The sequence below is a fragment of the Thunnus thynnus genome, chromosome 13, assembly GCF_963924715.1.
Source record: "Thunnus thynnus chromosome 13, fThuThy2.1, whole genome shotgun sequence".
NCBI classification, from domain to species: domain Eukaryota; kingdom Metazoa; phylum Chordata; class Actinopteri; order Scombriformes; family Scombridae; genus Thunnus; species Thunnus thynnus.
The window spans coordinates 30,403,107-30,430,315 of NC_089529.1; the positions used below are offsets into that span (position 1 = coordinate 30,403,107).

The 27,209-nt window shown below is 40.4% G+C and overlaps 4 protein-coding genes across 4 annotated transcripts; all 4 read left to right on the forward strand.

Moving 5' to 3' along the window:
• Positions 1–5,707: 5,707 nt before the first annotated feature.
• On the forward strand, positions 5,708–6,697 carry LOC137196246 (odorant receptor 131-2-like). The gene has a single exon (XM_067609117.1). The coding sequence runs from the start codon at positions 5,708–5,710 to the stop codon at positions 6,695–6,697; it is 990 nt and encodes a 329-aa protein (XP_067465218.1).
• Positions 6,698–13,334: 6,637 nt separating this feature from the next.
• Positions 13,335–14,324, forward strand: LOC137196247 (odorant receptor 131-2-like). The gene has a single exon (XM_067609119.1). It carries the CDS (start codon positions 13,335–13,337, stop codon positions 14,322–14,324), a length of 990 nt encoding a protein of 329 aa, XP_067465220.1.
• Positions 14,325–16,263: 1,939 nt separating this feature from the next.
• On the forward strand, positions 16,264–17,244 carry LOC137196248 (odorant receptor 131-2-like). Its single transcript, XM_067609120.1, has one exon. It carries the CDS (start codon positions 16,264–16,266, stop codon positions 17,242–17,244), a length of 981 nt encoding a protein of 326 aa, XP_067465221.1.
• A 6,719-nt stretch (positions 17,245–23,963) lies between these two features.
• On the forward strand, positions 23,964–24,953 carry LOC137196249 (odorant receptor 131-2-like). Its single transcript, XM_067609121.1, has one exon. The coding sequence runs from the start codon at positions 23,964–23,966 to the stop codon at positions 24,951–24,953; it is 990 nt and encodes a 329-aa protein (XP_067465222.1).
• Positions 24,954–27,209: the final 2,256 nt, after the last annotated feature.

Genomic DNA, 27,209 nt, shown 5'->3' on the forward strand with positions numbered 1-27,209 from the left:
CCCTTTAACGGGTAGAAACCTCCAGCAGAACCCAGCTCTTGGTGGGCGGCCATCTGCTTTGACCGGTTGGGTTGAGAGAGAAAAAGAAAGAGGGAAAGGGGGAGGGGGGACACAGAATAACAACAATCATAACAACAATCATAACAATAATGACAATGACAGAGCAGCAGCCAGGGAAGGATGCCAACAGGACTGTGAAGGACCGCGAAGGCTCGGCCCAGAACCCAGGGTTTCCTGTGAGATGAGAAAGCACAAAAAACTCCGGGGAAGAAGCAAAGTTAGTGACATGCATTGATGTTACATGAATGCATACAGATGGAGAGGAGGAGGAGGAGAGAGGAGCTCAGTACATCATGGGAAGTCCCCCAGCAGTCTAGGCCTATAGCAGCATAACTAAGGGCTGATCCAAGGCGAGCCTGGTCGGCCCTAACTATAAGCTTTATCAAAAGGAAAGTTTTAAGCCTACTCTTAAACATAGAAAGGGTGTCTGCACCCTCGACCGAATCTGGAAGATGGTTCCACAAGAGAGGAGCCTGATAGCTGAAGGCTCTGCTTCCCATTCTACTTTTAAAGACTGTAGGAACCACCAGTAAGCTGCATTCTGGGAGCGCAGTGTTCTAGTGGGATAATACGGTATTATGAGCTCTTTAAGATATGATGGTGTCTGACCATTAAGGGCTTTGTAAGTTAGGAGAAGGATTTTACATTTTATTCTAGATTTTACAGGAAGCCAATGTAGCAAAGCTAAAATGGGAGAAATGTGATCTTTTTTTCTAGTTTTAGTCAGTACACATGCAGCTGCATTCTGGACCAGCTGGAGAGTTTTTAGAGACTTGTTAGGGCAGCCTGATAATAAGGAATTGCAATAATCTAGCCTAGAAGTAACAAATGCAAGGACTAGTTTTTCTGCATCTTGTTGAGACAGGATGTGCCTGATTTTTGCGATATTACTGAAGTGAAAAAAGGTAGTCTTTGAAATTTGATTTATGTCGGAGTTAAAGGACATATTCTGATCAAAAATAACTCCCAGATTCCTTATGGTGGAGCTGGAGGCCAGGGTAATGCCATCCCGAGTAGCTATATCATTAGATAATGTGTTTCTAAGGTGTTTAGGGCCAGGCAACAATAACTTCAGTTTTATCTGAGTTTAATAGTAGAAAATTGCAGGTCATCCAGGTCTTTATGTCCTTAAGGCATGCTTGGAGATTAAGGCTGACCTATCCTGTATGTGGTTTTCTTGTCATGCTCATCAATCTTGCAATTGAAATAGCTCCTCTCACACTGGTGGTGATGGCTCTGGAGAGATATGTCGCTGTGCGCTACCCACTAAGGCACGCTACCATCATCACCATCAGAAACACAGGCATGGCTATTATTGTGGTTTGGGCATTTAGTTCACTAAAGTGAAAACTGTTTCCTGTCTTCTTACAGCGTCTGGGTCCTCATTGTCTGCTCTTGTCGCAGGCTGTGGTGGCTGTCCACATCCAATACAGAGGACCATTCTTTAGTGAAGATAGGGGTAGTGATCTACCATTCATGCACAATTAAGTGTTCACATCACATGGGTCACATGGTGACACCTGAACTGGTTCCATTTGCTGAAGCAGCTGGGAAGTGAACATTGAATTTAGAATATATTATCACAGAACTTCTGTACAGCTGAATTCACACAGTAAGAAAGCAATGCATGCAACTCAACTGTATAACCATTGACTCTACATGTTATTGGTGGTCTCATGTACGCAAATTATCTTGCTTTTCGTTTGTCAAGCATACATTTGTGTCACATCCCCAAATTTAATCCAGGGGACGAAAGAGAGCAATACATAAAACAAAATGAGCCTGGGAGAAAGGAAGAAAAGGAAGCTGATGCTTTCATGAAATAAAGAATTTACAATATAACAATAGTGGTAACTTAAAGCTGGCCTTTTCTGAAAAAAGGGGGAGGCTGGTCCCCCTATAACAGAGAAAACGGTCCAGGTATCAGCGGATAATTCGTAATTCATTTGTAATTCAAAAACCAAAAAACGGTAAATCTGTTATTTGTTTCAAAACAAAAAAAAAAAAAAAATTTTTGGTTGCAGAATCAAATACTGAAAAACCAATCAACAAATTGGTTTTTGCCAATTCATTTTATCATTATTCCTTTTTGGATTGAATATCGAACAGATCTGCAGACATTCAGCCAATTCGTTTTTGCATTTGAAACCAAAAACGGAAGTCACGTCATGTTTTTTTCGTAATTTTCATCAAAGTGTACATATGTAGTGTACACCACCACATCATCAAGATACATATTACAATGTGGGATCTCCTAACACCAAGTGCATCTGGCACTGAAAAGTGGGTGCATTGCTCATACCAAATGCCATCACTGTATACTGCAAAAAGTAGACAGGTGTTACAAATGCAGAGATGTCAGAAGCTCTGGGGGCTCAAAGGAAACTGCCAGTATCCCTTGAGCAGATCTAGCTTGGCAATGAACACAGCTGAACCAATGCTGTCAATGTCTGAACTGTTGCTCAACCACTTTCCTGTCAAACCACTTCTTCATACTACTCTGGGAGGAAGAGAGAGCTTCTCTTGCCGATTAGGAGGCACAATGCAGCTGTTCCCTAAACTAGGAGACAAAATCCAACACATTAGTCTTTGAAGAAGAACCAGAAATTAACTGCTCTTTGAACACTTTCTTAGGGCCCAAGAGACTCCTGTTCAGCATCATGGATGGCAAAGAGAACAAATGGGTACCCTTCATCCCAGCTTCATCTTGTATCATGACAGTACTTTCTCAACACTGACTTCAGGGTTTAATGCCAATGTTCAAATGTGCCTTGTGACTCTAGGTGGTACACACTGGACACTGAGTGAGAGACACCTAAAGACTGTAAAGTCTGTTTGAAAGTTGTAGAGAGAAAATTAGTTCCTTTTCTGGTGAGAGTCTGCACAACTTTTTGTAGCCCAAAGGTAATAAAGAACTTTGTTAGAGCTCTAGTTATGGCTGATTCAGTGATCTTCCACAAAGAGATTACTTCAGGGAACTGGATGGAAGCACAATTACAGACAGCAGAACAGACAGGACAGGAATACTGTCAAACTCAGCGCTAACACACACATCTTTTTTCCTGCAATAATCAAATTGACTGAAAGTAGGATTAGCCAAAAACTCATCCAAGTTAAATGTTGCCATTCTCATTCTCAAGCAAACACATGGACACACACAGGACAACAGCATAGCTTTCACCAGGCTAAACTAGGCTAGGCTATGCTAGGCTAACATGAGATCCCCACCACTACAACTCACCCATATAACTACGGTCCACATTCACCACATCTACCAGTGGTGAATACAATGATCCTGATACTGGATGCCACACACACAATGGTCAAATACTCTGCCTGACCTTACAAAAACAAATTCCCCCAGATCCTGCCTAACCCAAACTTTACCTACCTATCTTCTAGAGCATGCCGGGCCTGAGGTGACTTAAAAGGCTGACACTTCAGTGGCCAGAGCCCTGAAACACCTAACTCCACCAGGGAACTTTATCCCTGCCTAGGGTTTACTTTACAAAAATAAGAAAGGCAAAATAAAAAAGGAATGCCCGATAGAAAGACTGATACAGCCCAGCTGGACACTCACCTATCTAACTGAGGGAGCCGTTGTAATGCTTAGTGAAGGCTAGACAATGGACACCCGACACCAATACCCACTGTGACATCCACCGGAGACAACACACAAAAAACAATAAAACAATAAATAAACTTAATTGATAAACTTAAAACAATAAATAAATTTACTGATCTTCTTTCGATTCTGGACGAGCCCCCAAATGTGTTACGTCCCCAAATTTAAATTCAGGGGATGAAACAGAGCAACACATTAAACAAAATCAGCCCAGGTGAAAGGAAGAAAGGGAAACTGATGTTTTCATGAAATAAAGCAAAAAAAAAGGGGGAGGCCGGTCCAGCTACAACAGAGACCACAAACAGTAGGCCAAACCAAAAATGATCACCACCCTCCCTCCCAAACAGGAGTAAAACCTACTGAACCTGGTACATGACCACTTGCATATGATTAATCACACACACACAGCGCAAATGCTGCCAAATGACCCACTGGCCCCGTTTATAACTCTCCTCAGGCTTTTTTAAGCTCCAGGCCTTCATCATCATCATTGCTCACAGGTATGATCCACCACCCACAGCAGAGTAGGAAGGGGGGAGGTGGAACCTGGAGAAACACAATAGGAAAAACACACACATAGACACCTACGAAACTAAGGCCATAATTTCCACTTTGTCATTGCCAGTTGACATTGTGGATGCATGTGATGTGCTACTGTGTGTAACTTTGTATTATTTGTCCTGTGTTTTTGTTGTTTTTTTTTTGCTTTGTATTGTTTTGTTATTGTGCATATGTTTTAATTATGGGATTGCAAATGAAATTTTGCTGTAAGGTATCTCTGGTACAGTATGTAAAGCAATAACATTTATGTTTGATACTGTACATGGTCACTCACAAATAAAATAAATAAATAAACTTGTATCCTTTAGGGTGAGGGGTTGACATTTCTTGCAGTGCTTATGTTGAAAATAAAACTATATGTAGTTATAGTATCTCTTCATTCAGTTAAACTTGAATGGATTAAAAGTTGTTTTTCCTTGTCTCCCTGAATCTCTACAACTAAAGTGGCAAGTACAAAGTTACGATGACCCATAGAGTCACAATAGCAACATTTATGAGAAAAATACACCGGTTTAAAAAAATACCAGAACTTTCCTATAACATGTTGTTATAATGTCTGTGTGTTTCAGGTCTGCCACGCTCCTCTCTGCATGTTTGGATTGCCCGCACCTGAACTGTGTCCGATAGTCAGTGAAGTTGTATATCAAACCCCCTGAACCAGTGCTTCGGCCATTTTGCCACTGAGCTGCTGGTTGGGCTGGTGCTGTCGAGTTTGCTGTTCATACTGTGTTGCTGTCAGCACCTTGGATATAGCTCTGTGTAACTTGCTGATGATTTTCAGGAAGCTTTGTAGGGGTTCTCTGCCTTTTTTTGCTCTCCCTTTTTTCTCCTGTTTTGTGGCTAGCCAGGCAGCGTAGCATCGTCCTTTTTTCCATTCTGTAACAAGTGAGACTTTTCTTTTCTAGTTAGAGAGGGATTTTGTTTGGTGTTTTGGCCTTGGAGACCCTGACACCTAAGTTGCTTCCTTTTCTTTTACTATATCAGTCAGTTTATCTGTCAATAATCCTTTTTGTTAATAAATGGTGCTCCCTATTACACTTTGCAATTGTTTTAGTGGCCTCTCTCTCACAGTTTTTGCATAGGGTTTTGGGTCACCTAATTATGTTACTCCTTGTGTCCCCCTCTAGACAGTAAAGGTCGTAACACATGTCCAAGTAGAATCCCAAACCACATCTGTTAACGGTGCTGACGTAATGTCACATGAGCAAGGTGGAAAGACATAGTTCATAAACAACATGTGAGAGCAGGCAAACCCTGCAGACCAGCTCTGCATACATGGAAACAAGCTGCTTACTGTCTGCACAGGGTAAAAGCATATCAATGATTGTGGGTTTTAGATGTGAACTAAGAGGTCTTCACTGCTTTAAAGATGGGATGTTGTCACTGTTAGAGATACAAACTAGACAGCATTTATATATATCAACAGGTTAATCTTTTTGATGTTTATAGTGTTTCTTTAAGATGTTGTATGCAAATCAGTCGCAGACCAACATCACTGTTGGACTGCAGTATCAGGAGTTACTGGGATTAGTGATGTTTTCCATTCTGACGTCAGTGCCATGCTGTGTGTTTCTCTTCATTAATGGGACCATGCTATTCACCATGAGGAGTAAACCTGTGTTTCGAGAGACCTCCCGTTACATTCTTCTGTATAACCTCCTTTTTGGAGACACAGTACAGATGGCACAGAGTCAGTTAATGTACATTCTGGCTGCTTGTAGATTAAGGCTGACCTATCCTGTATGTGGTGTTCTTGTTATGCTCGCCGAGCTCACAAACAAAATCTCTCCTCTCACACTGGTGTTGATGTCTCTGGAGAGATATGTAGCTGTGTGCTACCCACTGAGGCACACTGCTATCATCACTATCAGAAACACTGGGGTGGCCATATGTGTGATCTGGACCTTCAGTTCAGTAAATGTCCTCACTCAAGTTTTATTGATGTTAAATTTTCGGTTTGAAGACCTTGTGAGCATGCAGATGGCAGACTTTTGTGGCAAAGAAAGTATGACGCTTGATCAAATATCAGATCTTTATGAAAAAGCCTACACTTGTTTTCTGTTTGTTTTAGCCGGTATGGTAGTCACTTGTTCCTATGTTGGTGTGATGATAGCAGCCAGATCAGCTTCCACAGACCAAAGTTCAGCCAGTAAAGCTCGTAAAACACTGCTGCTGCATCTGGTGCAGCTGGGCCTCGGTCTCTCTTCAACTATATACAACCCATTACTGTTCTTCATCTCCAAAATCCTCGACAGAATCATATTTGTGCGCATCCAGATTGTTATTTATTTTTGTATTATCATCCTTCCCAGATGTCTGAGTGCTCTTATCTATGGAATCAGAGACCAGACCATCAGACCTGTTCTCATGTACCATCTATGCTGCCAGTGGAGATGCTTACCTTTGCTCTCAGTTGTCCCAACCAAGGCTAAAATCATACTTGTCACTTAATAAATCTCCATATATTCAACTACATAGAGAATAGAAAAGTCAAGTGAGTTCCTGATGCTATTGTGATCTGTTATATATAAATGTACACTGAAATAAAATTATGTGGCTTACGGTATTATGCCCCGCTCTACTTGAATTGTACATAGTAATCACATACTTTCTTCTTACTTGAACTGAGTGCAGACTGCACTCCCATAGCTGTAACATTACAGACAGTAGGTAGTTAGAGGGTCAGTCAAAGCACACCATTGAAATTACTGCAACCTTGAATTTTCATTCAAGAGATAAAGTCTACTTAGAGAATTACAAAGTTTTTTATGTAAGAAAATGTAATCAAGCAGAAGAGTAAGTGAAACAGAGGGCGTGCAATAATTAAGTCACAAGAAGATAGGACATAACATCTGACTTCTAACAACTTATTTTCTAATATTGACAACAGGATAGTTATACTTTTCAGTCATAGCTTATACACACAATTGAAAAGTTCTTTACTCCTCAGCCATGACATGAGTTTACATGGCTAGTAAGAGCTGTAGAGGGCATTCAAATTAAGTGAACTCTTATTTCAACATGCTTGTTACTGCAAATTGTCATTGCATGGCACTGCAGCCCATGAAGTTCAAATATGAGTGTGTTTGTATTTGTCTGTTGATATTTAGTCATTTGCATGAATTGAATCCAAATTGTTAGCAAAGCTGTGCACAAACTAGTTAACAAGCAGAAGAGTGAGTGAAACAGAGGACATGCAATAATTAAGTCACAAGAAGATATGACATAACATCTGACTTCTAACAACTTATTTTCTAATATTGACAACAGGATAGTTTTTCAGTCATAGCTTATACACACAATTGAAAAGTTCTTTACTCCTCAGCCATGACATGAGTTTACATGGCTAGTAACAACTGTAGAGGGCATTCAAATTAAGTGCAGCCCATGAAGTTAAAATACAAGTGTGTTTGTATTTGTCTGTTGATATTTAGTCATTTGCATGAATTGAATCCAAATTGTTAGCAAACCTGTGCACAAACTAGTTAACAACACTAATATCTGCTGTTACAAAATATGTAAAAATGATTTCCTTGCACAGTATCAGAAAATTAAACCACTAGAGCAGCTGTCCTCCTGATAAATCCTGAGCTCCATCAGATTTTATCTCAGAAAATAAAGTTTAATTCTATTTCTCCTGGAGAGTTTCTCACACTGCTTGACATTATTTAAAAAGCAATACAGCCTACAGGGACCGGAAGAGGTAGAGTTTAATGTCCACAGTAAGCGGCTGTGTCGCATTCCAGCACTCTTGGGCATGCCTGGTTTTAATGGCGTCTTCACCATAGCAATGGTCGCTGAGGATCATGGGTAGGCTAATGTAGCCGCTTCTGTTATTGTACAAAACTGACAAAAATACTTGATTTCTGAACCAAAATTGTATGGTCTTTTGAATTTGGTTTTCTGGATTTTTGTTGGGAAACAAAACATTTTTGGTTTAAAATGAAAAAAGGAAAAAACCATGTGACTTCCGTTTTTGGTTTCAAACGGAAAAACGAATTGGCTGAATGTCTGCAGACCTGCTCAATATTCGAGCCAAAAAGGTAAAACGAATCGGCAAAAACCAAAAACGGGCCGGGTTTGATTGGTTTTTCATTATTTGATTCTGACACCAAAAATGTTTTTTTGTTTTGAAACGATTTTTGAATTACAAATGAATTACGAATTATCAGATGATACCAGGACCAAAAAGCAACAATAGTTAAATTAAGTTAGGCCAAACCAAAAATGATCACCACCTTCCCTTCCAAATTGGAGTAAAATCTTCCAAACTGGGTACACAACCATTCGCATTTGATTAACCACACACACACACACACACACACAGGACAGTGTGTCAACCACTACATTGTCCATCCCTCTTTTGTGCTTGATCTCAATGTTGAGACCCTGCACCAAGCATCAACCACTGGTTGTGGTTGTACATTCGAGACAGAAAGACAAGAGGGTTGTGGTCAGTGTCCATGATCACTGGGGATGGAACCAACCAAGTGCTGGAGGGCAAGGACCACGGCTAATGTCTCCTTCTCAATAGTGGAATAGTTCAGTTTATGGCGTTTGAACTTGATAGAGAAGTAACACACTGGGCGGCTCTCCTCACCCTCTCTGTCCTGCAGCAGCACAGCACCGGCTCCAGAAGCACTGGCATCCACTTTTAGCTTAAAGGGAAGAGAGAAGTTAGCAGCAGCCAAGACAGGACCACTGCAGAGGAGGGACTTAGCAGGATTAAAGGCATGGTCATATTCATCATCCCACACAAAAGGAAGGACTACACAGCTTAGTAAGCGGAGCAGCCACCACAGAGAAACTTCTGCAAAAACACCAATAGTAACCAGCCATGCCCAAGAAAGTCAAAGTTCATGTTTGGTAGTAGGAGCTAGATAGACCAACATAGCTGAGACCTTGACATCTGCCAGATGGACTTGTCCATGACCAACCTGTTTCCCTAGGTATGTAATGGCAGCCTTACCAAACTCATATTTAGCGAGACTGGGGGTCAACAACGCCTCAGCAAGTCATTTGAACACCTCTGCCAGATGGGAAAGATGGTCTCCCCCGGTGTTAGTGTACATCACCACATCATCAAGATGCAGGTGTTACAAATGCAGAGATGTCAGAAGCTCTGGGGCTCAAAGGAAACTGCCAGTATCCTTTGTGTAGATCTAGCATGGCGATGAACACAGCTGAACCAATGCTGTTGATGTAGTCGCCTGTGCAAGGTGAGGGGAAGGAATCTGGTACAGTTACTGCGTTAACTTTACAGAAGTCTTACAGAAACAAGGGGCGCCATCAGATTTCGGAGTTAGTAAACACAGGGAACTCCAGGGATTATAACTAGGCTTGGCTTAACAGTTTTCCAGCAAGCATTCAGCCTCTTTCTTCATTATCTCTCTTTCCTAAAATGTTTCCAAGCATGTTGTTGAATATGAGCAGCAGAACTGACATCAATGTCATGCTGTAACACATTGATACAAGATGGCACATCACTTAACAGAGTGGGGTAGGAATGGAGTAAATGGACTACTTCATCGTGCTGACGTTCAGGCAGGTAAGAGAGTTGTGACTCAATATTTGAGAGAACCTCAAACAACCTACCACACTGCTGACCATCAGTAAGCTCTACCAAACCATCATCAGGCAAAGATCCAGCACAAACCAAAAGAGCAGATCTTTCACTGGGAGCAGCAGTCTCTGCAGATTTTCCTGCTTCCCCTGAACAGCTTCTTGGGAATAATAGGACTTTAACATGTTAAAATGGCATAAGTGTGTTTTCCTTCTCCGCCCAGGTGCGTGGATGACATAATTGGTATTGGAGACTTTGCTTTCTACCACATGGGGACCTGAAAAGCTGGCAGTGAGGGCAGAGCCAGGCACTGGTAGTAAGACCAAAACCTGATTCCCAGACTGAAATTGTTGCTCAACCACTTTCCTGTCAAACCACTTCTTCATACTACTCTGGGAGGAAGAGAGAGCTTCTCTTGTCGATTCGGAGGCACAATGCAGCTGTTCCCTACACTAGGAGACAAAATCCAACACATTAGTCTTTGAAGAAGAACCAGAAATGAACTGCTCTTTGAACACTTTCTTAGGGCCCAAGAGACTCCTGTTTAGCATCATGGATGGCAAAGAGAACAAATGGGTACCCTTCATCCCAGCTTCTTCTTGTATCATGACAGTACTTTCTCAACACTGACTTCAGGGTTTAATGCCAATGTTCAAATGTGCCTTGTGACTCTAGGTGGTACACACTGGACACTGAGTGAGAGACACCTAAAGACTGTAAAGTCTGTTTGAAAGTTGTAGAGAGAAAATTAGTTCCTTTTCTGGTGAGGGTCTGCACAACTTTTTGTAGCCCAAAGGTGGTAAAGAACTTTGTTAGAGCTCTAGTTATGGCTGATTCAGTGATCTTCCACAAAGAGATTACTTCAGGGAACTGGATGGAAGCAGACAGCAGAACAGAAAGGACAGGAATATTGTCAAACTCAGCGCTAACACACACATCCTTTTTCCTGCAATAATCAAATTGACTGAAAGTAGGATTAGCCAAAAACTCATCCAAGTTAAATGTTGCCATTCTCATTCTCAAGCAAACACATGGACACACACAGGACAACACCATAGCTTTCACCAGGCTAAACTAGGCTAGGCTATGCTAGGCTAACACGAGATCCCCACCACTACAACTCACCCATATAACTATGGTCCACATTCACCACATCTACCAGTGGTGAATACAATGATCCTGATACTGGATGCCACACACACAATGGTCAAATACTCTGCCCGACCTTACAAAAACAAATTCCCCCAGATCCTGCCTAACTCAAACTTTACCTACCTATCTTCTAGAGCATGCCGGGCCTGAGTTGACTTAAAAGGCTGAAACTTCAGTGGCCAGAGCCCTGAAACACCTAACTCCACCAGGGAACTTTATCCCTGCCTAGGGTTTACTTTACAAAAATAAGAAAGGCAAAATAAAAAAGGAATGCCCGATAGAAAGACTGATACAGCCCAGCTGGACACTCACCTATCTAACTGAGGGAGCCGTTGTAATGCTTAGTGAAGGCTAGACAATGGACACCCCGACACCAATACCCACTGTGACATCCACCGGAGACAACACACAAAAAACAATAAAACAATAAATAAACTTAATTAATAAACTTAAAACAATAAATAAATTCATTGGTCTTCTTTCGATTCTGGACGAGCCCCCAAATGTGTTACGTCCCCAAATTTAAATTCAGGGGATGAAACAGAGCAACACATTAAACAAAATCAGCCCAGGAGAAAGGAAGAAAGGGAAACTGATGTTTTCATGAAATAAAGCAAAAAAAAGGGGGAGGCCGGTCCAGCTACAACAGAGACCACAAACAATAGGCCAAACCAAAAATGATCACCACCCTCCCTTCCAAACAGAAGTAAAACCTACTGAACCTGGTACACGACCACTTGCATATGATTAATCACACACACACAGCGCAAATGCTGCCAAATGACCCACTGGCCCCGTTTATATCTCTCCTCAGGCTTTTTTAAGCTCCAGGCCTTCATCATCATCATTGCTCACAGGTATGATCCACCACCCACAGCAGAGTAGGAAGGGGGGAGGTGGAATCTGGAGAAACACGAGAGGAAAAACGCACACACATAGACACCTATGAAACTAAGGCCGTAAGAATTTGTCATTTCCAGTTGACATTGTGGATGCATGTGATGTGCTACTGTGTGTAACTTTGTATTATTTGTCCTGTGTTTTTGTTTTTGTTTTTTTGCTTTGTATTGTTTTGTTATTGTGCATATGTTTTAATTATGGAATTGCAAATGAAATTTTGCTGTAAGGTATCTCTGGTACAGTATGTAAAGTAATAATATTTATGTTTAATACTGTACATGATCACTCACAAATAAAATAAATAAATAAACTTGTATCCTTTAGGATGAGGGGTTGACATTTCTTGTAATGTTTATGTTGAAAATAAAACTATATGTAGTTATAGTATCTCTTCATTCAGTTAAAGTTTATTGGATTAAAAGTTGTTTTTCCTTGTCTCCCTGAATCTCTACAACTAAAGTGGCAAGTACAAAGTTACGATGACCCATAGAGTCACAATAGCAACATTTATGAGAAAAATACATCGGTTTAAAAAAATACCAGAACTTTCCTATAACATGTTGTTATAATGTCTGTGTGTTTCAGGTCTTCCACGCTCCTCTCTGCATGTTTGGATTGCCTGCACCTGAACTGTGTCCGATAGTCAGTGAAGTTGTATATCAAACCCCCTGAACCAGTGCTTCGGCCATTTTGCCACTGAGCTGCTGGTTGGGCTGGTGCTGTCGAGTTTGCTGTTCATACTGTGTTGCTGTCAGCACCTTGGATATAGCTCTGTGTAACTTGCTGATGATTTTCAGGAAGCTTTGTAGGGGTTCTCTGCCTTTTTTTGCTCTCCCTTTTTTCTCCTGTTTTGTGGCTAGCCAGGCAGCGTAGCATCGTCCTTTTTTCCATTCTGTAACAAGTGAGACTTTTCTTTTCTAGTTAGAGAGGGATTTTGTTTGGTGTTTTGGCCTTGGAGACCCTGACATCGAAGTTGCTTCCTTTTCGTTTAATATATCAGTTAGTCTGTCAATAATCCTTGTTGTTAATAAATGGTGCTCCCTGTTACACTTTGCAATTGTTTTAGTGGCCTCTCTCTCACAGTTTTTGCATAGGGTTTTGGGTCACCTAATTATGTTACTCCTTGTGTCCCCCTCTAGACAGTAAAGGTCGTAACACATGTCCAAGTAGAATCCCAAACCACATCTGTTAATGGTGCTGACGTAATGTCACATGAACAAGGTGGAAAGACATAGTTCATAAACAACATGTGAGAGCAGGCAAACCCTGCAGACCAGCTCTGCATACATGGAAACAAGCTGCTTACTGTCTGCACAGGGTAAAAGCATATCAATGATTGTGGGTTTTAGATGTGAACTAAGAGGTCTTCACTGCTTTAAAGATGGGATGTTGTCACTGTTAGAGATACAAACTGGACAGCATTTATATATATCAACAGGTTAATCTTTTTGATGTTTATAGTGTTTCTTTAAGATGTTGTACGCAAATCAGTCTCAGACCAACATCACTGTTGGACTGCAGTATCAGGAGTTACTGGGATTAGTGATGTTTTCCATTCTGACGTCAGTGCCATGCTGTGTGTTTCTCTTCATTAATGGGACCATGCTATTCACCATGAGGAGTAAACCTGTGTTTCGAGAGACCTCCCGTTACATTCTTCTGTATAACCTCCTTTTTGGAGACACTGTACAGATGGCACAGAGTCAGTTAATGTACATTCTGGCTGCTTGTAGATTAAGGCTGACCTATCCTGTATGTGGTGTTCTTGTTATGCTCGCCGAGCTCACAAACAAAATTTCTCCTCTCACACTGGTGTTGATGTCTCTGGAGAGATATGTAGCTGTGTGCTACCCACTGAGGCACACTACTATCATCACTATCAGAAACACTGGGGTGGCCATATGTGTGATCTGGACCTTCAGTTCAGTAAATGTCTTCACTCAAGTTTTATTGATGTTAAATTTTCAGTTTGAAGACCTTGTGAGCATGCAGATGGCAGACTTTTGTGGCAAAGAAAGTATGACGCTTGATCAAATATTAGATCTTTATGAAAAAGCCTACACTTGTTTTCTGTTTGTTTCAGCCGGTATGGTAGTCGCTTGTTCCTATGTTGGTGTGATGATAGCAGCCAGATCAGCTTCCACAGACCAAAGTTCAGCCAGTAAAGCTCGTAAAACACTGCTGCTGCATCTGGTGCAGCTGGGCCTTGGTCTCTCTTCAACTATATATAACCCATTGCTGTTCTTCATCTCCAAAATCCTCGACAGAATCATATTTGTGCGTATCCAGAATGTTTTTTATTTTTGTATTATCATCCTTCCCAGATGTCTGAGTGCTCTTATCTATGGAATCAGAGACCAGACCATCAGACCTGTTCTCATGTACCATCTATGCTGCCAGTGGAGATGCTTACCTTTGCTCTCAGTTGTCCCAACCAAGGCTAACATCATACTTGTCACTTAATAAATCTCCATATATTCAACTACATAGAGAATAGAAAAGTCAAGTGAGTTCCTGATGCTATTGTTATCTGTTATATACAAATATATTGTGATCTGTTATATATAAATGTACACTGAAATAAAATTATGTGGCTTATGGTATTATGCCCCGCTCTACTTGAATTGTACATAGTAATCACATAGTTTCTTCTTACTTGAACTGAGTGCAGACTGCACTCCCATAGCTGTAACATTACAGACAGTAGGTAGTTAGAGGGTCAGTCAAAGCACACCATTGAAATTACTGCAACCTTGAATTTTCATTCAAGAGATAAAGTCTACTTAGAGAATTACAAAGTTTTTTATGCAAGAAAATGTAATCAAGCAGAAGAGTAAGTGAAACAGGACGTGCAATAATTAGGTCACAAGAAGATATGACATAACATCTGTCATACATATATTTGTGGGAGTGGGAGAAATCTTGTGCTACTGTTGATGTCCAACATGATGACGGAGACATCAGGTAACGTTAAGTCTGTTTATTTGCTGCGTCGCATGTAGTTTTAAGTGGAAAATCTGCAACTCTCATTTAAGGGCACAACGTCCAGTTCATAACAGGGCATAGCAAACCGGCCGTGTGGGTAATTAATTTTAGAAGGGGCTTTACAGCCACACTCCGGGACATCCATGGCACTGGCTGTTTGGCTGTGGTATAATTCCTGCTCTGTGATAGAGATATAGAACTTAAAACTGTTACCTTCAAAGAGACTGTCATCCTTTGATGTCAGTGTACTGTTTGCCAGCATCTCCACTAGGGCCACGGAAGTGGATATTAAATAGCAGCTAACACAGGACCTCAGCTGGCAAATTAGAACCAACCTGAACTTGTGCCAGATCATCCGACTACTAAAGCTGTGCTGTGATAGCATGTTTGTGAACAAATGGGATTTTTATGAACAAACTATAGGAACAGCCCTTGTAGCCCTTGTAGCTAACTTGCACATAAAATATTTCCTTAACAACAGCTTCTCCTGCCCTGTATTGCCATCTATAAGCCTGTTGTACTTGGATATAAACAGGGCCAATATGTCTTTAAGCTCTTAATAATTAATGTTTGCAGTTCTTTACAAGTTGGTGAATCAAAGACAATAAACCTTCATAAGATTTCTCAGCTGGTTGTGCATTCCTAGCACAAAGAATATGACTGTTTCACCGTCAAGAGTCACTCAGTGGTGAAGTTGTTCTGTACTGGGGTCCCTTAGATGAGGCCCTTATTTCTTACTCAGCTACCTTTTGGGATGTGCAACTGTTGTCAGATGGGTTGTGACAACCTCTTTCTATCCTGTAGAACTGATGGGGTTGAATTTTCTGTCCATCACAAAGGACAAGGGGGAAACTGTCTTTGTTGACTAACCTTTTTAAAGGAAGATCATCATGCCCTCACTCAGGTCATGAGTTATTCATCCACAGACCCTCTTTTTACAATTATTATAATAAAACATCAATAACAACAACAAAAATAAACAATACCACACTACTCATAATTCTATCATGTTGTATGATGTAATTCCTCTCACATTATTTACCAATTCCCTGGTCCATGTCATCATGTCTCCCATAACGGCACTCAGCATTTTTTACAACACTATTGCTTACATGTGAAGGTGTCAGGTGAAGTGGGTGTGAGGACTGAGCTCATATAGTCTGTGAAAGCAGGCAAACGCTGCAGAGCAGCACTGCCGACACTGAAACAGACAAGGCCTCTAACCTACTAACTGTCTGCACAGGATAAATGTATGTGGATGATTCAGATTTTTGCATGTGAACTCATCAACAGGTATCTGTGCTCCAAATACGAAGGATCTTCACTCTTATGGGAACACAAACTGTACAAGATTCATTGTGACTTTGTACTTCAATAACATCAACAGTTTCATATTTTTATTACAGGATTCTCTAATATGTTGTACGCAAATCAGTCTCAGACCAACATCACTGTTGGACTGCAGTATCAGGAGCTACTGGGAACAGTGTTGTTTGCCATTCTGACGTCAGTGACATGCTGTGTGTTTCTTTCCATTAATGGGACCATGTTATTCACCTTGAGGAGTAAACCTGTGTTTCGAGAGACCTCCCGTTACATTCTTCTGTATAACCTCCTTTTTGGAGACACTGTACTGCTGGCTCATAGCCAGTTAATGTACATTCTAGGTGCTTGTAGATTAAGGCTGACCTATCCTGTATGTGGTGTTCTTATTATGCTCGCCAGTCTCACAAATAAAATCTCTCCTCTCACACTGGTAGTGATGTCTCTGGAGAGATATGTAGCTGTATGCTACCCACTGAGGCACACTACCATCATCACTGTCAGAAACACTGGGGTGGCCATATGTGTGATCTGGACCTTCAGTTCAGTAAATGTCCTCACTCAAGTTTTATTGATGTTAAATTTTCAGTTTGAAGACCTTGTGAGCATGCAGATGGCAGACTTTTGTGGCAAAGACAGTATGATGCTTGATCAAATATCAGATCTTTATGAAAAAGCCTACACTTGTTTTCTGTTTGTTTCAGCCGGTATGGCAGTCGCTTTTTCCTATGTTGGTGTGATGATAGCAGCCAGATCAGCTTCCACAGACCAAAGTTCAGCCAGTAAAGCTCGTAAAACACTGCTGCTGCATCTGGTGCAGCTGGGCCTCAGTCTCTCTTCAACTATACACAACCCATTACTGTTCTTTATCTCCAAAAACGTAAACAGGATCATATTTGTGCGCATCCAGATTGTTATTTATTTTTGTATTATCATCCTTCCCAGATGTCTGAGTGCTCTTATCTATGGAATCAGAGACCAGACCATCAGACCTGTTCTCATGTACCATCTATGCTGCCAGTGGAGATGCTTACCTTTGCTCTCAGTTGTCCCAACCAAGGCTAATGTCACTTAATAAATCTCCATATATTCAACTACATAGAGAATAGAAAAGTCAAGTGAGTTCCTGATGCTATTGTTAACTGTTATATACATATATATTGTGATCTGTTACATATAAATGTACACTGAAATAAAATTATGTGGCTTATGGTATTATGCCCCGCTCTACTTGAATTGTACATAGTAATCACATAGTTTCTTCTTACTTGAACTGAGTGCGGACTGCACTCCCATAGCTGTAACATTACAGACAGTAGGTAATTAGAGGGTCAGTCAAAGCACATAATTGAAATTACTGCAACCTTGAATTTTCATTCAAGAGATAAAGTCTACTTAGAGAATTAGAAAGTTTTTTATGTAAGAAAATGTAATCAAGCAGAAGAGTAAGTGAAACAGAGGACGTGCAATAATTAAGTCACAAGAAGATATGACATAACATCTGACTTCTAACAACTTATTTTCTAATATTGACAACAGGATAGTTTTTCAGTCATAGCTTATACACACAATTGAAAAGTTCTTTACTCCTCAGCCATGACATGAGTTTACATGGCTAGTAAGAACTGTAGAGGGCATTCAAATTAAGTGCAGCCCATGAAGTTAAAATACAAGTGTGTTTGTATTTGTCTGTTGATATTTAGTCATTTGCATGAACTGAGTCCAAATTGTTAGCAAACCTGTGCACAAACTAGTTAACAACACTAATATCTGCCGTTACAAAATATGTAAAAATGATTTCCTTGCACAGTATCAGAAAATTAAACCACTAGAGCAGCTGTCCTCCTGATAAATCCTGAGCTCCATCAGAGCTGTCTAAAAAATTTTATTTCAGAAAATAAAGTTTAATTTTATTTCTCCTAGAGAGTTCCTCACACTGCTTGACATATTTTAAAAAGCAATACAGCCTACAAGGACTGGAAGAGGTAGAGTTTAATGTCCACAGTAAGTGGCTGTGTCGTGTTCCAGCACTGTTGGACATGCCTGTTTTTTTCCCCCCACTCTTCTATCTTTACGCACAGGGTCGATTTTTGTTGGTCCAGTTTGCACATGATAGAAAAAAAAATATTATTGCAACAGCACAAATGGGCCTATAGGTTGCCAGCTACCTGGAAGCAGTGGTGCAGCATCCCCAGCACCCCTACTTTCCAAGGCTATGGATATAGACAAGGCCAATATGTTCTTAAGCTCTTAATACTTATGGGTCATATTTGCAGTTCTTTACAAGTTGGTGAATCAAAGACTATAAGCCTTCACAAGTTTTCTCAGCTGGTTGTGCATTCCTAGCACAAAGAATATGACTGTTTCACCGTCAAGAGTCACTCAGTAGTGAAGTTGTTCTCTACTGGGGTCTCTTGGACGAGGTCCTTATTTCAATCAATCAATCAATCAATTTTTATTTATATAGCGCCAAATCACAACAAAAGTCATCTCAAGGCACTTTTCACATAGAGCAGTTCAAGACCGTACTCTTTAATTTACAGAGACCCAACATTCCCCCATGAGCAGCACTTGGTGACAGCGGTAAGGAAAAACTCCCCTTTAACAAAACCTCCAGCAGAACCCGGCTCTTGGTGGGCAGCCATCTGCTTTGACCGGTTGGGTTGAGAGAGAAAAAGAAAGAGGGAAAGGGGGAGGGGGGACACAGAATAACAACAATCATAACAACAATCATAACAATAATGACAATGACAGAGCAGCAGCCAGGGAAGGATGCCAACAGGACTGTGAAGGACCGCAAAGGTTTCGGCCCAGAACCCAGGGTTTCCTGTGAGATGAGAAAGCACAAAAAAACTCTGGGGAAGAAGTTAGTGACATGCATTGATGTTACATGAATGCATACAGATGGAGACGAGGAGGAGGAGAGAGGAGCTCAGTGCATTATGGGAAGTCCCCCAGCAGTCTAGGCCTATAGCAGCATAACTAAGGGCTGATCCAAGGCGAGCCTGGTCGGCCCTAACTATAAGCTTTATCAAAAAGGAAAGTTTTAAGCCTACTCTTAAACATAGAGAGGGTGTCTGCACCCCGGACCGAATCTGGAAGATGATTCCACAAGAGAGGAGCCTGATAGCTGAAGGCTCTGCCTCCCATTCTACTTTTAAAGACTGTAGGAACCACCAGTAAGCTGCATACTGGGAGCACAGTGTTCTAGTGGGATAATACGGTATTATGAGCTCTTCAAAATATGATGGTGCCTGACCATTAAGGGCTTTGTAAGTTAGGAGAAGGATTTTAAATTTTATTCTAGATTTTACAGGAAGCCAATGTAGCGAAGCTAAAATGGGAGAAATGTGATCTCTTTTTCTAGTTTTAGTCAGTACACGTGCAGCTGCATTCTGGACCAGCTGGAGAGTCTTTAGAGACTTGTTAGGGCAGCCTGATAATAAGGAATTGCAATAATCCAGCCTAGAAGTAACAAATGCAAGGACTAGTTTTTCTGCATCTTGTTGAGACAGGATGTGCCTGAATTTTGCGATATTACTTAAGTGAAAAAAGGCAGTCTTTGAAATTTGATTTATGTGGGAGTTAAAGGACATATTCTGATCAAAAATAACTCCCAGATTCTTACGGTGGAGCTGGAGGCCAGGGTAATGCCATCCTGAGTAGCTATATCATTAGATAATGTGTTTCTAAGGTGTTTAGGGCCAAGCACAATAACTTCAGTTTTATCTGAGTTTAATAGTAGAAAATTGCAGGTCATCCAGGTCTTTATGTCCTTAAGGCATGCTTGGAGATTAAGGCTGACCTATCCTGTATGTGGTTTTCTCGTCATGCTCATCAATCTTGCAATTGAAATATCTCCTCTCACACTGGTGGTGATGGCTCTGGAGAGATATGTCGCTGTGCGCTACCCACTAAGGCACGCTACCATCATCACCATCAGAAACACAGGCATGGCTATTATTGTGGTTTGGGCATTTAGTTCACTAAAGTGAAAACTGTTTCCTGTCTTCTTACAGCATCTGGGTCCTCATTGTCTGCTCTTGTTGCAGGCTGTGGTGGCTGTCCACATCCAATACAGAGGACCATTCTTTAGTGACGATAGGGGTAGTGATCTACCATTCATGCACAATTAAGTTTTCACATCACATGGGTCACATGGTGACACCTGAACTGGTTCCATTTGCTGAAGCAGCTGGGAAGTGAACATTGAATTTAGAATATATTATCACAGAACTTCTGTACAGCTGAATTCACACAGTAAGAAAGCAATGCATGCAACTCAACTGTATAACCATTGACTCTACATGTTATTGGTCATCTCATGTACACAAATTATCTTGCTTTTAGTTTGTCAAGCATACATTTGTGTCACATCCCCAAATTTAATCCAGGGGATGAAAGAGAGCAATACATAAAACAAAATGAGCCTGGGAGAAAGGAAGAAAAGGAAACTGATGCTTTCATGAAATAAAGAATTTACAATATAACAATAGTGGTAACTTAAAGCTGGCCTTTTCTGAAAAAAGGGGGAGGCTGGTCCCCCTATAACAGAGAAAACGGTCCAGGTATCAGCGGATAATTCGTAATTCACTTGTAATTCAAAAACCAAAAAACGGTAAATCTGTTATTTGTTTCAAAACAAAAAAAAACGTTTTTGGTGTCAGAATCAAATAATGAAAAACCAATCAACAAATTGGTTTTTGCCAATTCATTTTATCATTATTCCTTTTTGGATTGAATATCGAACAGATCTGCGGACATTCAGCCAATTCGTTTTTGCATTTGAAACCAAAAACGGAAGTGACATGTTTTTTTCGTAATTTTCATCAAAGTGTACATATGTAGTGTACACCACCACATCATCAAGATACATATTACAATGTGGGATCTCCTAACACCAAGTGCATCAGGCACTGAAAAGTGGGTGCATTGCTCATACCAAATGCCATCACTGTGTACTTCAAAAAGTAGACAGGTGTTACAAATGCAGAGATGTCAGAAGCTCTGGGGCTCAAAGGAAACTGCCAGTATCCCTTGAGCAGATCTAGCTTGGCAATGAACACAGCTGAACCAATGCTGTCAATGTCTGAACTGTTGCTCAACCACTTTCCTGTCAAACCACTTCTTCATACTACTCTGGGAGGAAGAGAGAGCTTCTCTTGCCGATTAGGAGGCACAATGCAGCTGTTCCCTACACTAGGAGACAAAATCCAACACATTAGTCTTTGAAGAAGAACCAGAAATGAACTGCTCTTTGAACACTTTCTTAGGGCCCAAGAGACTCCTGTTTAGCATCATGGATGGCAAAGAGAACAAATGGGTACCCTTCATCCCAGCTTCTTCTTGTATCATGACAGTACTTTCTCAACACTGACTTCAGGGTTTAATGCCAATGTTCAAATGTGCCTTGTGACTCTAGGTGGTACACACTGGACACTGAGCGAGAGACACCTAAAGACTGTAAAGTCTGTTTGAAAGTTGTAGAGAGAAAATTAGTTCCTTTTCTAGTGAGGGTCTGCACAACTTTTTGTAGCCCAAAGGTAGTAAAGAACTTTGTTAGAGCTCTAGTTATGGCTGATTCAGTGATCTTCCACAAAGAGATTACTTCAGGGAACTGGATGGAAGCACAATTACAGACAGCAGAACAGACAGGACAGGAATACTGTCAAACTCAGCGCTAACACACACATCCTTTTTCCTGCAATAATCAAATTGACTGAAAGTAGGATTAGCCAACAACTCATCCAAGTTAAATGTTGCCATTCTCATTCTCAAGCAAACACATGGACACACACAGGACAACACCATAGCTTTCACCAGGCTAAACTAGGCTAGGCTATGCTAGGCTAACATGAGATCCCCACCACTACAACTCACCCATATAACTACGGTCCACATTCACCACATCTACCAGTGGTGAATACAATGATCCTGATACTGGATGCCACACACACAATGGTCAAATACTCTGCCTGACCTTACAAAAACAAATTCCCCCAAACCCAAACTTTACCTACCTATCTTCTAGAACATGCCGGGCCTGAGGTGACTTAAAAGGCTGAAACTTCAGTGGCCAGAGCCCTGAAACACCTAACTCCACCAGGAAACTTTATCCCTGCCTAGGGTTTACTTTACAAAAATAAGAAAGGCAAAATAAAAAAGGAATGCCCGATAGAAAGACTGATACAGCCCAGCTGGACACTCACCTATCTAACTGAGGGAGCCGTTGTAATGCTTAGTGAAGGCTAGACAATGGACACCCCGACACCAATACCCACTGTGACATCCACGGGAGACAACACACAAAAAACAATAAAACAATAAATGAACTTAATTGATAAACTTAAAACAATAAATAAATTTATTGGTCTTCTTTCGATTCTGGACGAGCCCCCAAATGTGTTACGTCCCCAAATTTAAATTCAGGGGATGAAACAGAGCAACACATTAAACAAAATCAGCCCAGGAGAAAGGAAGAAAGGGAAACTGATGTTTTCATGAAATAAAGCAAAAAAAAGGGGGGAGGCTGGTCCAGCTACAACAGAGACCACAAACAGTAGGCCAAACCAAAAATGATCACCACCCTCCCTTCCAAACAGAAGTAAAACCTACTGAACCTGGTACACGACCACTTGCATATGATTAATCACACACAGACAGCGCAAATGCTGCCAAATGACCCACTGGCCCCGTTTATACCTCTCCTCAGGCTTTTTTAAGCTCCAGGCCTTCATCATCATCATTGCTCACAGGTATGATCCACCACCCACAGCAGAGTAGGAAGGGGGGAGGTGGAACCTGGAGAAACACAATAGGAAAAACACACACATATAGACACCTACGAAACTAAGGCCGTAAGAATTTGTCATTTCCAGTTGACATTGTGGATGCATGTGATGTGCTACTGTGTGTACTTTGTATTATTTGTCCTGTGTTATTGTTTGTTTTTTTTCTTCGTATTGTTTTGTTATTGTGCATATGTTTTAATTATGGAATTGCAAATCAAATTTTGCTGTAAGGTATCTCTGGTACAGTATGTAAAGCAATAACATTTATGTTTGATACTGTACATGGTCACTCACAAATAAAATAAATAAATAAACTAGTATCCTTTAGGATGAGGGGTTGACATTTCTTTTTTTGCTCTCCCTTTTTTCTCCTGTTTTGTGGCTAGCCAGGCAGCATAGCATTGCCCTTTTTTCCATTCTGTAACAAGTGAGACTTTTCTTTTCTAGTTAGAGAGGGATTTTGTTTGGTGTTTTGGCCTTGGAGACCCTGACACCGAAGTTGCTTCCTTTTCTTTTACTATATCAGTCAGTTTATCTGTCAATAATCCTTGTTGTTAATAAATGGTGCTCCCTGTTACACTTTGCAATTGTTTTAGTGGCCTCTCTCTCACAGTTTTTGCATAGGGTTTTGGGTCACCTAATTATGTTACTCCTTGTGTCCCCCTCTAGACAGTAAAGGTCGTAACACATGTCCAAGTAGAATCCCAAACCACATCTGTTAATGGTGCTGACGTAATGTCACATGAGCAAGGTGGAAAGACATAGTTCATAAACAACATGTGAGAGCAGGCAAACCCTGCAGACCAGCTCTGCATACATGGAAACAAGCTGCTTACTGTCTGCACAGGGTAAAAGCATATCAATGATTGTGGGTTTTAGATGTGAACTAAGAGGTCTTCCCTGCTTTAAAGATGGGATGTTGTCACTGTTAGAGATACAAACTAGACAGCATTTATATATATCAACAGGTTAATCTTTTTGATGTTTATAGTGTTTCTTTAAGATGTTGTACGCAAATCAGTCGCAGACCAACATCACTGTTGGACTGCAGTATCAGGAGTTACTGGGATTAGTGATGTTTTCCATTCTGACGTCAGTGCCATGCTGTGTGTTTCTCTTCATTAATGGGACCATGCTATTCACCATGAGGAGTAAACCTGTGTTTCGAGAGACCTCCCGTTACATTCTTCTGTATAACCTCCTTTTTGGAGACACTGTACAGATGGCACAGAGTCAGTTAATGTACATTCTGGCTGCTTGTAGATTAAGGCTGACCTATGCTGTATGCGGTGTTCTTGTTATGCTCGCCGAGCTCACGAATAAAATCTCTCCTCTCACACTGGTGTTGATGTCTCTGGAGAGATATGTAGCTGTGTGCTACCCACTGAGGCACACTGCTATCATCACTATCAGAAACACTGGGGTGGCCATATGTGTGATCTGGACCTTCAGTTCAGTAAATGTCCTCACTCAAGTTTTATTGATGTTAAATTTTCAGTTTGAAGACCTTGTGAGCATGCAGATGGCAGACTTTTGTGGCAAAGAAAGTATGACGCTTGATCAAATATCAGATCTTTATGAAAAAGGCTACACTTGTTTTCTGTTTGTTTTAGCCGGTATGGCAGTCACTTTTTCCTATGTTGGTGTGATGATAGCAGCCAGATCAGCTTCCACAGACCAAAGTTCAGCCAGTAAAGCTCGTAAAACACTGCTGCTGCATCTGGTGCAGCTGGGCCTCAGTCTGTCTTCAGCTATACACAACCCATTACTGTTCTTTATCTCCAAAAACCTAAACAGGATCATATTTGTGCGCATCCAGATTGTTATTTATTTTTGTATTACCATCCTTCCCAGATGTCTGAGTGCTCTTATCTATGGAATCAGAGACCAGACCATCAGACCTGTTCTCATGTACCATCTATGCTGCCAGTGGAGATGCTTACCTTTGCTCTCAGTTGTCCCAACCAAGGCTAACATCATACTTGTCACTTAATAAATCTCCATATATTCAACTACATAGAGAATAGAAAAGTCAAGTGAGTTCCTGATGCTATTGTGATCTGTTATATATAAATGTACACTGAAATAAAACAATGTGGCTTATGGTATTATGCCCCGCTCTACTTGAATTGTACATAGTAATCACATAGTTTCTTCTTACTTGAACTGAGTGCAGACTGCACTCCCATAGCTGTAACATTACAGACAGTAGGTAGTTAGAGGGTCAGTCAAAGCACACCATTGAAATTACTGCAACCTTGAATTTTCATTCAAGAGACAAAGTCTACTTAGAGAATTAGAAAGTTTTTTATGTAAGAAAATGTAATCAAGCAGAAGAGTAAGTGAAACAGGGCGTGCAATAATTAAGTCACAAGAAGATATGACATAACATCTGACTTCTAACAACTTATTTTCTAATATTGACAACAGGATAGTTATACTTTTCAGTCATAGCTTATACACACAATTGAAAAGTTCTTTACTCCTCAGCCATGACATGAGTTTACATGGCTAGTAAGAGCTGTAGAGAGCATTCAAATTAAGTGAACTCTTATTTCAACATGCTTGTTACTGCAAATTTGCAATGTCATTGCATGGCACTGCAGCCCATGAACTTCAAATATGAGTGTGTTTGTATTTGTCTGTTGATATTTAGTCATTTGCATGAATTGAATCCAAATTGTTAGCAAACCTGTGCACAAACTAGTTAACAACACTAACACCTGCTGTTACAAAATATGTAAAAATGATTTCCTTGCACAGCATCAGAAAATGAAACCACTAGAGCATGAGGGCTGAATTACCTCACACAATTTACCCTTTCACGTTACCTTTAACAAATACTGGATCTTAAAGGGTCAGTTCAGCCAAGTGAAAAAAAGGAAAAAATAGTGTTTTCTTACTTACTGATTTGCCATGTAGCCATGCAAATACGTTTATTTGCTCAGATTTTCAGGTATGTGATCACTTTTCATCGGAGTTCCAAAGTTTGTCATAGAGTTATGGAGAACATTGATTCTGGAAAGTGGTGTTGCTGTTCACTTCTTTAAAAGTCATTTTACAATGCTCTGAGAACTACAGACAAAATTTAACTCATCTCCGTTGTATTGGGGTGGAGGCAGAAATCTAAGCAATATCTCAAAACTTGACAAAAAACACAAAACTATCTGCACGGCTGGATACCACTGGAGGGAAAATATGTTTTTGTGATTTGGCTGAACACACCCTTGATATTTAGCATGCAATGTTTACCATGACTGCATGTTATCATTAAATATTAGCATTTTGACATAATCACATTCAGCAAGTAACCATGACAACCATTTTAGCATTCTAACACACGAGCTATTGAAGTGAAATAAAATGAACATGTAAATCTGACCTCACAAACACAGGATGAATGCTCCTGCCTGTACATATTTACATTTTTTTTTTACATAAAATACTGAAAGAACACCAGAGAAAAAAATATTAATTTAAAAAGAGTTTCAGGGTTTTTCTTTGTAGTTTGAAAAAAGGAAATAATTCAGACAATTGTGTGAATATTTTTCATTCCGATTGAACTTCTGCCTGTATGGCAACTTATTTTTTAGTGTTCTATAAACAGTATGATATCAGGCCTGGAATTAAGTAACTTTTAGGGCAAAGCCACTTTGGCCTTTGATAAATACAAATTTATTGGGGCATTATGGCCAAAATGTAGGCCACCAAGGCCAAAACCAATGGTGCAATAACAATAAGGGATAACTACATTGTATGAAGACAAAACCGTATATAATCAACAATTAGGAGTCAGTGTATTGAAATAGAGTTTATTAAAACTATACAGTGAATGTTTGACTTTTCCACAAAATGCTTTCTGATTGATTTTTTTAAAAATGTGAACATTCACTATATTAATTGTTACTGTTTAATAATAAAATAAAGTCTATAAATGGGATAAGGGTGATCGATCTGAACAAGTTTCAACACCCGTGCAACTATTAACATTTCAGATCATAGGAGCAGTCACAAAAATTACTTAACACTTTTTTAAACGATAAATATTAAAAAATACTGACGTACTGACCATCCTGACTTCTCAAGGAGAGGCTCGGATGAGAGCTGCGAGTCATGTAACAGCCGACAGACTGTCCTGATCTGTCTTAACTGAGAGGTGACTGCTTACAGAGTAATGGATGTGTGCATGTGTGTGTATGTGTGTGTGTCTTTGTGTTTGAGTGTTAGTGTTTGAGTGTTAATGTTGCAT